The following is a 13,123-nucleotide window of genomic DNA, read 5'->3' on the forward strand; positions in this document are numbered from 1 at the left end:
AAATCAAGCCCCCCAAACTGACCTTATGAATTTTTTCAACTGGAAAAATTGCTATAACAGTACTAAAAATGTATCAATCAATTAAGATATTTATCATCTAAATATTTTTATGCCGATGTTTTTTGGGTTAGGCAAACATAAAAATGAAAAACCCAAAGCGGAACGTCGAATTGACTGTTCATTAAAATTGTTGATTTTTTAAATTTTGATAGTTTTCATGCATCAAACTTATTCTGTAATTAGAATTGCGAGTAAAATACTACAATTCGGCAATAGCGTAGACCATTTAATTGTGAAATTATGAAAAAATTTAATCACTTGCAATAAACAATAAAAATAAACCTGAAAAATCGGGTTTTATCGACACTAGAAAATTATATCGAAACCGCCGTATTGAGGACTCTGAATGCTTCAAAATGAGATATGAAGCTATTAGCAGCAAGAGAGGAGCCAATGAAGTGTCTTAAAATTTAGGAACAGGGTAAGAGCACAAAAAAAAACCTAAAAAAACAATTGAACTCAATTTTAGGAGAGAGCCTGAAGCCCGAAAAAAGTTTTTTTTTCCAATAAAAAAACTGTATCGTCACTTTCACTCAGATTTTAGAAACGTTTTGTAAAATAAAATTATGCTCTGTTAATGTTACTCCGACAGCTATCAACAGATTACAAAAAATGTACGGTAAAATTTAAAATTTGAGCCAAACTTTGAGCAAGCCGGAAACCCGAAAAAAGGTGTTTCTTTTACTTAGAAAAAAAATATTGTCACATTCAAGTAGAATTTAGAAATGTTTGTATATAAGAAACAAGCTTTGTTGTTGATTTTCCGATAGCTTTAAACGGATACCAAAAAACATAGAGGTAAATCGAAAATTTAAGCCAACTTTTGGAGCGAGCCCGAAGCCAGAAAAAAGGTATTTTTTTACTTTAAAAAATCATATCGTCACATTCATATCGCATTTAGGAGCGTATTGTCTATCCAAATCAAGTTTGTTGTTTTTTTTATTGATGGAAAGAAAACAGATAAGAAAATTGAAAACAGATATGAGAATTGAAAATCACAACTCTATGTGCTAAAACTTGCGGTAAGTAAGGGTTTTGAAAAAACTGTGATTTTTTTTAAAAAAAATTGTAATTTCACAACCACGCTGAGTTTAGTAAGGTAGTATACATCATAATTTAGTCCTTTTAATGTTCTAACGATAGCAAAAAATTGCAGAAATGATTACTTTGTAATTTTTGATATAAAGGGCAGAACATTTTTTTAAAGAGTGTTTCCGGGCCAAATCAAGCCCCGAAAACTGACCTTATGAATCTTTTCAACTAGAAAAATTGCTGTTAACGCATTTCATTAACAGTACTGAATACGGATCCATCAATTGCGACATTTTCAACTGGATATTTTTATCCCTTAAAGATTTTTGTAAAAAAAACTCTTATTTTTTTTGGGTTAGGCAAACACAAAAAGTGCAGACCCAAAGCGGAATGTCGAAATGACTGTTAATGAAAAACAATGGTTTTTTAAAATTTTGATAGCTTTGATGCATCAAATTAGTTTCTGTAACAAGAATTACGAGTAAAATAGTGCAATTCAGCAGAACCTTCTTAACTAGCTATTTTAACTGAAGAAAAATAGTTTTTTAGTTTCGTTTTGTTTCTTGTTTTTATAACGCCACGCAACAAACAATTATTGTTCAAATAGGAAATCGATGGGTTAGACGGCATTAATATTGAAAATCAATGTGAGTTTTAAAAAAAATGAAAAAAAATTTTGATAGATTTGAAAATTGGTAGAAATTGAAAAAACAATGAAAAATTTAAAATAATACCCTCTCTCGGTTTCTCTCACTATATATCAGCCATAGTTTTTTTACAAAACTGCGCAAAAATTACAGATATTACGTTTGAGCATGGAATTGTAAGGGGTAAATTTTTTGAGCTCGAAATCAAAAATATTCTTCCAATTTTTTTTTGTATGGAAAACGATTAAATTACATAATTATAGGGCTTTATTACCTATCTGCAATCCCTAGAAACGCTTAATGGGGGACAAATTATAGAAAAGGTTGTTTGCATCAAAGCTTAAACAAGAAAAAACATTAAACAAAATTTCTATTTTTTCGTTTTTGATTGCGTCTCCTTTACTTGAATTTGAACGGATTTGTTTTCGCATTTTGAAAAAAATGTTACCAATTCATTTGAATTTTTCAAAAACCGGTTTCCGAAAAATTTCGAAAAAATTGTCCCTTATGGCGAAAATGCTTGTCATACAATTTTCATATATGGAAATTGTATGTTACGCAATTTTAACAAAAAATTAAGTCAGTTTTTTTCCGTTACCAGCCTGTTCAACTGTTCTCAAAAAGCCGCAGAAAATGTTTAGTTTTTATTTTCTATTGTTTTTCGAAAATGCATGAAAATTGTATGACAAGCATTTTCTCCATACACTTGATGTATGGAATTGAATGACAATGATTTTTGTTGTATGGAATTATATGATAAGCATTTTCGGTGTATGGAGGTCAACCCGGGTAGTTAGTTTTCATATTATATCCTTTTAACTTAGTTCATCAGTTGTCTAAGGATGTCCCATTAAGGGAATTCTGTACATAACTAAAAAAGGGTACGTGACGTTCATTATGATGTATACCATTGAAGAACTGCAAACATTTTCCTTCTCAAAGCTTCAATGATGAGCTGCTTCAGTTTTATTAAATTTCTGAAAATTAAGTAGTTTTAATTAAACTGTCCAAGTTTTACCCAATAAAACTTTCAAGCGTCAATTTGTTAGTTTCGATGTTGTATTTTTGAAGTGAGAGCGTGACTAATAATACGTATCTGAAGTGTCTGTATAACTAGGGTTTTCACGAAATTGTTTTGGGGTGATATTGACCTAATTTTCAACCAAATCTAGTAATCCAGGTAGTCAACTTTGGGGGTGCTAAAACTTGAACAACCGGGTAGTCATAATCAGTTAGCTGGTATTTAGTATGTGTCTGAGAGAGATGATTGCGCAACTTTTGTTTCTTAAAATCAAACGTCAAACTTCAAACTTCTGGGATGTTTGGTCAATTTGGGTGCGCCTTTCAGTTAGACAAAGTTAAGTTTCCTCAAAGAGTTTCATTAAAGAAGGTTTTCACTTCTATTATTAATGATAAATTATTCAGTCTAGTTTCTATGCAAATTTGGCGAATCTTTCCAAATTGAATCTTCTTTCACATTTTTCCTTTTCAAACCCCGAATGAATAGGACAAAGGTGTTGTTTAGAGATTAGATCGAAAAATATAAAATTCTTTTGAAAAAGGCCTTAATTGCTTTGTATCAAGTATTTGTTCCTCTTTTGAAAATGACAATTTTGTGCAATCTTTGTCCCCGTCACTTGTATTTGCAAATCCCTTTATACTTTAAATTTAATTGATGTATTTGACTTTGAATTTAGCCACGCATCAATAATTTTACAAAAGGACGCTGGCGTACCCTTCCCTAAAAACCCTAACTAATTAGTAATTACTAAGCCAAAGGCAGTGCTTTTATTGTTGGTAGAGGCAATTAATGATATTTACTTGTTAGAAAAGTGAAATCTTTCAAAGGCTCAATTTGAAAAGCAACTCTACCCCTTTTCAAGAGTCGGTCTAAAAGTATTAGAAAAAAATTTAAATACCTTCGGTTGACTTACATGTATTTGTGACTTACAAAATTGATCGAAAATAGGGAATTACTTTTCAGCATTGACAACAATACGGATACTGATACATTTTTACATTTTTTTTTCTAAACAGAGGCAAATCAGCCAATAAGAATAGACGAAGCTGCTTGTGATCATTAGCTTTAAAAACTCAGTGGGAATCGTAATGAAAGCAGTTTTTTGTGATAAAATTTAAACTATTTTTAAAACTGCTAAATCATCTTTTTCGTTCCAGAACAAAATCATTTAAAGTTTCCAACTTCAAAAAAAAGTTGGTTTGAGCACTTGCGAACAAAAATTCACATTGATTGTTATGAAAACTTTGCACCATAGCTGTAGAATTTGCAAGTAAACAAAAAGTCCTCGACATATTTCTTATGATAATCGAGCTACTAAGTTTTAATTTTGAATTCTAGCGAAACTAGGTTATCTTTTGAAAACAACTTTCTCTTTACAGTTGCGTAATCATTTGTTTATTGTTATCTGGATCAAAAAGCCACAACAAACCAGTTAAACTGTTAAAATACCTGGTCCAAAAGATATGTCAAGCCTTTCTTACCTGTCTGCGACTAATCACCGGAACTTGCTTGAGTAATTTTCGTCTCGTTTTCATTATTACATGTCAATTCAAGAATTTTCGTATCATATTGTTTGTACCAAATTTATAGATCATTTCTCACTAATTATTAATTCAGCAGCCGATACATCCCGTGTGCGTGATTTACCTGCTACTCTTTAATTGAAAAATATTTGCGATCAAACTTATTTTTCTATACCTTTGTTGTATAATTTAAATTTTCAACCTGTTGTTTTTGTACTTGCTGCATTACTTTTTGTCATATTGGCAAAATAATCTAGACCCCAAGTTTGTTGACAACTGAGCGTAAATGAATCAACCATTTTCACTCGACTTACCAAATTGAATTCTTCACATCTCGAATTCCACTCGAAACTCGGCAGAATTGAAAAACTTAACAAACGAGTCTATTGTGTTGTCTTTTGTGTAATAAAACACTTTTGTTCGAGTTATTACCAATGAGTTATAACTTTACACTTTACAACTCCACCCATTTATTATTTCTTTATTTTCAAATTTCCAACATCGAATTCTAGAGGACACTGAAATAAGTTCAAAAGTTGGGCGAATTACTTTCGTTTTTTGACCAGAACTTTGTAATTTTAAATCCTCCCAAGCTGTTTCCAAGCCACATAAACATTAAACTTGAAAAAATTTCTAGCCTTGATACAAAAAGCGAGTTTTCAGCATAATCTCTTCATAAGTTATCTCATAGATTTTCGAATTCACAAAAAAAGTCTTAATTTTCTGCTCAAATAATCATGACCTCAACTCTTTTGTGTTCATTTTTGCCCTGTATTGGTTCACGGGTTTCTCTCTTGCTTACTTTGATCCTGCTGACTTCGCTTCTCGGCTTTGCCGCCCAAGCTGAACAAGGTAAAAATAGGTCCGATATTGGCAAAGTACTATCTGTATGATGATGATAATTTTAATGAAAAAGTTGAGTTTTTTAAATGACTTCACGACAGAATACAAAATTTCAGGCACAAAAAACTATCTTTTATTTTTAAAACTTTGTATTTTACCCGATCAATAAAGGATCAAACTTTTTTCCAAATCGGGTTTTCTGATGATTCGACTTTAATTGATATTTTACTGTCATCAGTCATCAAATAATTCATCTTATAGTTCAACACGACATATCACATGCCGATAACTCTTTCCGCTCCCGTTTTTTTTGCTTTTTTAGTTAGATAGGGGGGGGGGGGGGTATGGGTGACAAGAGGTTTTTAACAGCTGTTAACTGCTATTGAGAATCTCATTGTAAAGCTTCAAACTCATTCTTTCATTGATAATTTAGGGCATTTTGAGTCAGAATCTCAGAAAATGAGGCACCATGGAAGATGTCATTTCACTGTTAACTGAAATATCCATTCACTTCTGCTCGCATTTTTTGTTGATTTTTCTCAACTGATGTTTTTGAAAGGCATTGTCAACTTAAGCATATTTGTTTATTTAAACTGCCACGCATTTTTTTTACAGTGACAATCTCTTCGTTTTTTCAGTCCAACTTTGCGAAATTTATTAAATTTCAATGGTGGTTGCATTTTTTTCAACCATTTTCTTGCAAAAAACTAGATTTTATAAGTTTCATTACCGTTTCGAATAGGTTTTAAAAGTGAACGTGATGACCTTTCCTAATAGACTGAATCTGTAAAAATGGTGTTTTAGTTTTTTTTGGTTTCTTTTTTCTCAACCCTTTTCCGTGTTTGGGCAGTTATTGGACGTTTCGTTTCGATTCAGTCTCCTCAAAACAGGAAACAATCAGTCTAAAAAGCGTTGGAAATCCTCGAGGCTTCCCCTTTTCACCAAAAATTACAAATCTCGAGCGCTTTCAAATTTCAGAATCGCTGCAAATTGGGCGTGAAATGACTATTAATGCCACTCCTAATTTATTCATTTCTTCTGCAAATATAACCTACTTGTACCACATATAGGGTAACATTGAATTGAAAAGAGAAAAAAAAGCTCAGCAGCTCAGGTTTTTTCTATTTCTATCAGGTATATATACATTTAAACACCGCCAGCTGTAAAGTTACAACAAAAACCGCTGCCAGGGTTTGGTTTAAGAAAATAAATTCTTTTTCAAACCCTTTTCAGTCTAATTTTTGATTATATCTAACAATTTTTTTTCCAATGAATTCAAATGCAACAATTTGTGCTGCATATTTGAGGAAAAAGGAACATTCCTTTCTGTTTTTTATTCTGAATTTTTGTAAAATGATCTTTGTCAAAAGGTTACTTGTGATTATTTTTTGATACTAAATAGTGAAATGCGACGTATTATGTGGCGTATCTGAACATTATTTTTGTTCACGCTCAAAGAGTGGTTGAAATTTGGACCAGCGCGTTGGGTCTTTTTTATCGCGGGCTAATGTGTCTAATGCACACTTAAAGATAAAGGCAGTGAAATGTGTCTTTAACAGGTAAATTTTAGGGCACTTAAAGCAGATTCAATCGAACTGATTGTTTAAATTAATTCGCCTCAAGCACCACCACGCTTATCAAACCAAATCTTGAAAAGTGTCCATCAGAATATGACGAGAAATAATAAGAATGTCGATGTCCTTTTCAAGCCAAAATGTACTGCGCTAAAAATATTGTCCTAAAATTTTTAGAAATTTTTGAAGTGAGGTTTAAAACAATGTGTCAGCTCAAAAAAAACCATAAAACTTTGGTGGAAATCATTTAACAGTAAGCCTGGCATTCCTTAAACACCACTGCGCTTTTATCAAATTGAAACGTTTTTTTTTGTCCACATTTTGATGCAATTTGCCGACAAAAATATTGGATTTATTACCAACTGGCAAAAAAGACGTTTATTTGAATTGTTTTCGGCAACACTGTCAATTTTTTTACCGAAGAATAAAGTTCAGAGAAGCCTAAACTGTATAATTTTCAAGATATCAAAAACGTCATTAGCTGCCTTGCTTTGCACTCACAAATCCTTTTCTTACAAATTTTTTGAATACCGACAGAAATAAATTTAAAAATCACGCTTCCATCGGATATGTTTTTTTTTCTAAAAATTTTTTGAGTTCTAAATGCGGCTAAACTGATTTTTCCAGGGACGTTTTTTCGAGGAGAAAGTTTTGAAATACGATTGCTGACTCTGTTGTGGTCCAAACATGTTGCCGGCTGCAATTAAGTAGCTTTTACCGTTTTAAGCAACAATTCAGAATTCATTTGTGAACTCCAACTGAGATGAATTAGCGCATTGCGGAAACAAATGCTGCGATTCATCACAGGTGGTCTATCAATCTTCATCGATGAATTTGTATAGCTCGCACTAGCTTCATAAGCCAGATATATGACAGCAAATCAAGCAACGTTACTAAACTTACTACCAAATTGATTTGTATGCACCAGCAATCAATCATTCTTTGCTAGAGCCGTGAAACTCTTCAAAATAAATGTTATAATTACTTATCACTTATGTTTTTCAAAAAATGAAAACGATACAGTCTGCTTAGATGAAATTCAGCAGTAAAATGATCATTTTATCATTGAGATGTAATTGTAAGCAAAACGTTTTGTTGTGATTTTAAGTTTTCAATAGAAATGAGTTTGAATTGCCGTTTTTTTTTTCAAAAATGTGAGCACCATTTGTTAAGCTGTTCAAAACTGTTAAGGAGGTCTTCACGGCTTTTCAAGAATTAATTGAAAGACAAAAATTTGAACCACCTTTGGGCGTTTTCACCTTTTTATGAGCTAAACTTGGCATATTTTACAATGCTATTTCAAACTTCAGCTCCATTTTTGGTAATTTTAAAGCGCCATTTTTGGTAATTTTTATCAAAAAAATGTATATATTTTTTTCAGACAGAAGGAGCTAAAAATGGCTCAGACATTTTGTTTTATCTTTATTATAAAACGTCACATCTAATTTATTATTTTTTAATTTTTTGGTGAAGCTTAGGCGACTGTTTGTTTTTCTATAAAATGAATTAATTGTGTTACTCATGTTTCAAACTAAGAATAGGACGGCAGAAAAATCAAAGACTTTTTGTTCAGTTGAAATTCAGAAGAAGGATGACCTTAAATTGAAACCAGTAACGCACGAGTGTTTTGTTTGCTGGTAAAATACCGCAAAGCAAGCAAATGTGACTTGGATTTTTTATTAATTTTTAAGTTTCTGATTAAATTTATTAATTTTCTGTGCTTCTAATCAATTAATGTGTGTTTAGATTACAGCTACTATGCCAACTTCACGACCAGGCAGCAACTGGAACAGCTATCGTCAAAAAGCACAGTCGGAAAAGCAAAGCACGGGGTGGGTCTTCATGGCTGCTTTTTTTATCAGTCCAGTAATTTACGAAGGGAGGGAGGAGGGGAGTGGTTTGAAGAGGGCAAAAAAATGACTGAGAGCTAAAAAAAAAGGGTCGAGAAAAATTTTTCTAACTAGTATCTAAACATTGAAACTTTTTGAAATTTGATTTCAATTTTTATTTGCTATTTCAAATTCAAAATGCTGTAAAAGGTTCTCAAATTTAAAACTGAAAGAGACATTCGAATTAATAGAACAGATTTGGGATCTTGTTATCTATCTCTCCCCCCCCCCCCCACCTCCCTATCGTACCTTGTAACGAATCTGCTCCTCTATAAAGAAGGAATTGAACAAACAAGCGTATACGACGTTTGTATCTTGATAACTATTCCCCCCTCCCCCTATTGCTATTGAGAGGGGGGGGGGGTGGTGGAGGAATAGTTAACAAGATTTCAGGTTTGAATTGAAGATTTTATATTATCCCATATTCAAAAACTTACAAATGAAAATCCCAGACTTCATTTTCTGCGATAGCAGTTAAATTGAACTAGAGTCAATTAACGTTGTCATTTGAAAAGGTTTTTTACAAGCTGTCAAATTATGACTTACAGCTATTCTGTTATTTTTCTTTCTAATTGACAACTTAGCTCATTTGAGCAGGCTAATTACATTCTCTAACTAGGTGCGATAAAAAGAAAGTTTTCTTCAGATGAATACCTTCTTAGGAATTTATCCTGACAACTATTTAAAAAATGATATTTTTGATGATGAACAAATTGCTGAAGTCTTGTTTGCTTTTTTAAATGGCAAGTTGCGCTAAGAAAGATAGAATCTGCCGATTTTTCGGATTCGTTTTGCAATATAAATTAGCCTGAAACATTTATGCAGGTAACTTTCTGTAGAAATTTAACTATTTTTTTTTCAATATAATGATTTCATTGCTTTTTCCTTTTTGTTTCGATGATTGTCAAATTTCTTGAAACTCTTGAAATAATAATTTTTTGACGCTCACTTTTTTCAAGATTGGACAAATAGTTTAAGATGTGACCCATCATTTAATGTTATTTTCTTACTCTTAAATGATTGATTAGTCTATTTCGTGAACTGGTATCTTTTTAAGATACAACCGTTTCTAATTTTTCGACATCAATTATTTACCAAATCTTTATAAAAGTTTAAACGCCAGTTAAGGAAAAAAAATTCCCTCTGATTCACCGTTTGATTTTTTTTCAGTGGGAGTGGGTTCTGCCTTCCTCCCCTTCTGATAGTCAACCTTACTGGAGGTCATGTGACGTGGGGGTCAAAGGTCATCACAGCGAGTTGAGCACTGGCTGGATATCCACCCTTTCATCTCCAGGGGAGACGATCAAGCCAAAACTCAGACTAGAGTAAGAGACTACTTAAAATTTAAAAAAAAGGAATAAATTCATCCGAGATTATGATTTTAAAATCAATATAAAATAACGCATTTATTCAATCAAGATTATTATTTTAAAATCAAGAATGAAAAATTATGTAATTAATTGAAAAACCTTAATTTATAATCACGATGATTTCTCTAAATTTAAGTTTAGATTGGAAAAAAAGGTAAAAAAGATGAAAATATAGAAGTTTATTATTTTTCCCTTATTTATGATTTTTTGTCTGCCAGATTTCTGTTTTGATATTTTTGTTCATCCAAAACTTAAACTTCACTGAACGTTTGAAAAAACGATCCTTTTGTTAAAAAATTTTTGGTTTGAAAAATAGCCGTGGAATGATCTCAAAAAAATATCAGGCTTTTTCACAGTAAAAATGAACTCCGCTTGCTGCAAAAACACCGTAAAATGGTTAAAAAAAAAGACTTATCTGCTTTATTTTAAGCAAAAAAAAATGAACCAAATTCTGATTTACTGTAAAAAATACCTGCAATTGCTTGCAGACTAGCAAGATGTACAATAAGCATTTTAGTATGACAAATTAGACATTAATATCCTCTAATCTCGATTTCAATCCGATTTGTACTTTTAAGAAGGTGAAAAAATAATTGCAAATCTCTGATCAAATGCAATTGATGTGAACTTTCAATTTTTCAACCGTGACAAAAAAAAATTAAAACAAAAAGATTTAATGTTCTTTCTTGATTGATTAGTTTGACCTGTCAATTTTTTTCTTTTTACTCCAAAACCAACCGGACTGTTTGAAAAATTTAACACTTTTTATGACTCTAAGCCGCAAACAACAATTCATAAACAAGGAGCGAAGTAATTTTATAAGCGTTTTATGTTCTTGGGCCTTTTTAGAAAACCAATAAAACTTGTAAACACCTTTTTCAATGAAAGTCTCAACATATTTATAAGAACTAAAGATTATAAACAAAATAAATGAAAATAATTTAGGAGGAGTTTTTTCGGGTATATTAATTACGGGTTTCTCGTCAAGGGCCTGAAGTTTTTCTTTGCTACTTGTACATCCATGAATTATTACTAGTTATTATAACCATTGATTATTACTAGTTATTATAAATTAACTAGTATAATATTAACATTTTTCGTAAATTAAGTATCTCAATGTTTAAGGTACACGACTTGGTGCGAAAACCGAAGAGACCCGGAATCGAATTGCAACGGAAGGTACTTGAAATTGAAAATCGAGACGAAACAATCTGTCAATGACGAACCCATAATGATCGATTACGAAATCCGAATCTCACAACGTCATCAGATGGAAAAAGAAGAGGACTATTTTCGGCCTCAAACCAGTGAATTGCCTTCCTTAGAAGGAAGTTTTTTCCAGATTACCATCTACGACGATGATTTGTGTCTGAAAGTGGGGTCAATTCAAATATTCGCGTATGTCTGCAAAGAAGAGGTGGTCGACTTGGCGCTGTTTCGAAAAACAATTGCGCCATTCGAAAGGACAAACATCGATGTATGTTCTAACTTATAAAAAATTAAGGGTTTTTGAAAATTGATTAATTCAAAAAAAAATCCTGCAAATTAATTGAAAAAGTATTTTTTTTTTCAATTTTTTTTCATTTTTTTGTTTTCATATAATTTTTTTTGGAAAAAATTGTTGTCAATTATGCCCAATTTAGTATGAATATTGATTATGTCTAAGTATATGTTCTCTGATTTCGGCTTTTGTTCAGATCTTTTCATCACACCACGAACAAAAAACAGCACAAACAGCACGTTTTTTTTAGTTTTTCGTTAATTTGGTCGGAATTTTCTGTTTTCAATTGCAGGTACTGGGCGAGTGTGTTCAAAATGCACAAGACGAGCAGGTCAGGGCGGGGTCACTAACCTCTGGGTCTTCTAGAGTGTGCACTTCTTTTGGGTCGTGGCAAGATACTTTCTCCCTCTGCAAGTGTCTTCCGGGCTTTGAACCCAACGAAGAGTTCACTCAATGCAATGGTACGTTTCTTATCTTTGTATTATTTATCACATTTTTGAGTTAATTATTGGAAAAAATAAACTATTTTCAGTCTAAGTCCTACTTCAAGCATAATTTTAATCCCTTGTGTTAAGTCAAAAATCTGAAGATTTAATAAGATTTATGTCAGAAATTTAATGTTAATGTCTTGAACTTGCTGAATGTTCTTCAAAAGTGAAAAATATTTGAAAAAAAAATTTAAAAATTGAAAACTTCTGGAAAAAAAATTGAGATGATAAGCTTACTAAGCGTCTGTAATCAAGAAAACGAATATTTTTATCAACCTTGTCAAAGTGTCTTGTTCTACACACATTTTTCAAACTTGGGAATTTTGTTTGAAAGCATAATCCGAAATGTTGTTTTTCTAAACAAATCCCCATCTAAAAAGAGGTACATTTTAATGAAGGTACCATTACAACTCAATTATGGTCGCTGGGAGCATTATGAGCTCATTTATTTGTTTTTTGATGACCAACATTTTTTTTTCTGGTCGTTCGCTGTCAATCAAATGATAAATTATCTTTTAATATGAAATCATCAGCAATTTAATCAATATCACTCGCGGCTCGTTTTTCGATAATTTGGATTTAAATTACCAAATATTTAATTGAGTTTTTTTTGCATTAATTTTTTTTGCATAATTAGGTCAACTATATTATATAAGTGCACCAAAAAATTGCAAAAAAAAGTTTTCTCTAAGGAAACAAAGCTACAGAAGTTGAATTTAAAATTTAAAAAGCGTCCGTTTTTTTTTCATTTTTCATTTTTTTGTCCCAATGATAAAAGTGGTCGAAACATTTTGTGCTACTTGAAAAGCGTCCGACTGCTTTTTTTGCTCATATAGTTTGGTATATTTTAAAAATGAAACAGGTATAATTTCTTTATTTATGATGACTATAAAGTCTTCTAAACAGCAGCTTCGATATAAATAATCCGGAATATTGTCTTTGAAAATCGGAACAAATTTGGTCTATTTCTGTAATTTTGTTTTAAAAATTAAAAATAAACTGTTGATGATCCTTATTAAATGCTAAACGTTATCATGTATTCTTTATCATCATGATAATCGTCATCATTATGGATTCATTTTTTAAATATTATTGTTGTGCATGAAAAAAGCTTTCATCTACTTTTTGTACCATATGTTATAATTATTGGTTATGTCTTACCAATAGCAGCCTGT

The 13,123-nt window shown here is 31.6% G+C and overlaps 2 protein-coding genes across 3 annotated transcripts in view; both read left to right on the forward strand.

The window, feature by feature from the left end:
- The first annotated feature begins 3,774 nt into the window (after nt 1-3,774).
- LOC134842866 (ephrin type-B receptor 1-B-like) overlaps nt 3,775-13,123 on the forward strand; it is a 29,721-nt gene continuing 20,372 nt past the window's right edge. The window contains exons 1-5 of one of the 2 annotated variants that reach the window (XM_063859369.1): nt 3,775-5,135; nt 8,447-8,532; nt 9,760-9,914; nt 11,085-11,436; nt 11,753-11,921. In XM_063859369.1, the coding sequence (XP_063715439.1) occupies nt 5,021-5,135; nt 8,447-8,532; nt 9,760-9,914; nt 11,085-11,436; nt 11,753-11,921 (877 nt within the window). In that variant the 5' untranslated portion in view covers nt 3,775-5,020. Of the gene's footprint in view, nt 5,136-7,681; nt 7,779-8,446; nt 8,533-9,759; nt 9,915-11,084; nt 11,437-11,752; nt 11,922-13,123 lie in introns of those variants that run through there. The other variant, XM_063859370.1, reaches the window with a different exon arrangement.
- LOC134842867 (hsc70-interacting protein-like) overlaps nt 12,966-13,123 on the forward strand; it is a 92,434-nt gene continuing 92,276 nt past the window's right edge. The window contains exon 1 of the mRNA XM_063859371.1: nt 12,966-12,969. The gene's annotated coding sequence lies outside the window, so the exon portion shown is untranslated. The remainder of the gene's footprint in view (nt 12,970-13,123) is intronic.

Source organism: Symsagittifera roscoffensis, chromosome 3 (genome assembly GCF_963678635.1).
Source record: "Symsagittifera roscoffensis chromosome 3, txSymRosc1.1, whole genome shotgun sequence".
Lineage (NCBI taxonomy): Eukaryota > Metazoa > Xenacoelomorpha > Acoela > Convolutidae > Symsagittifera > Symsagittifera roscoffensis.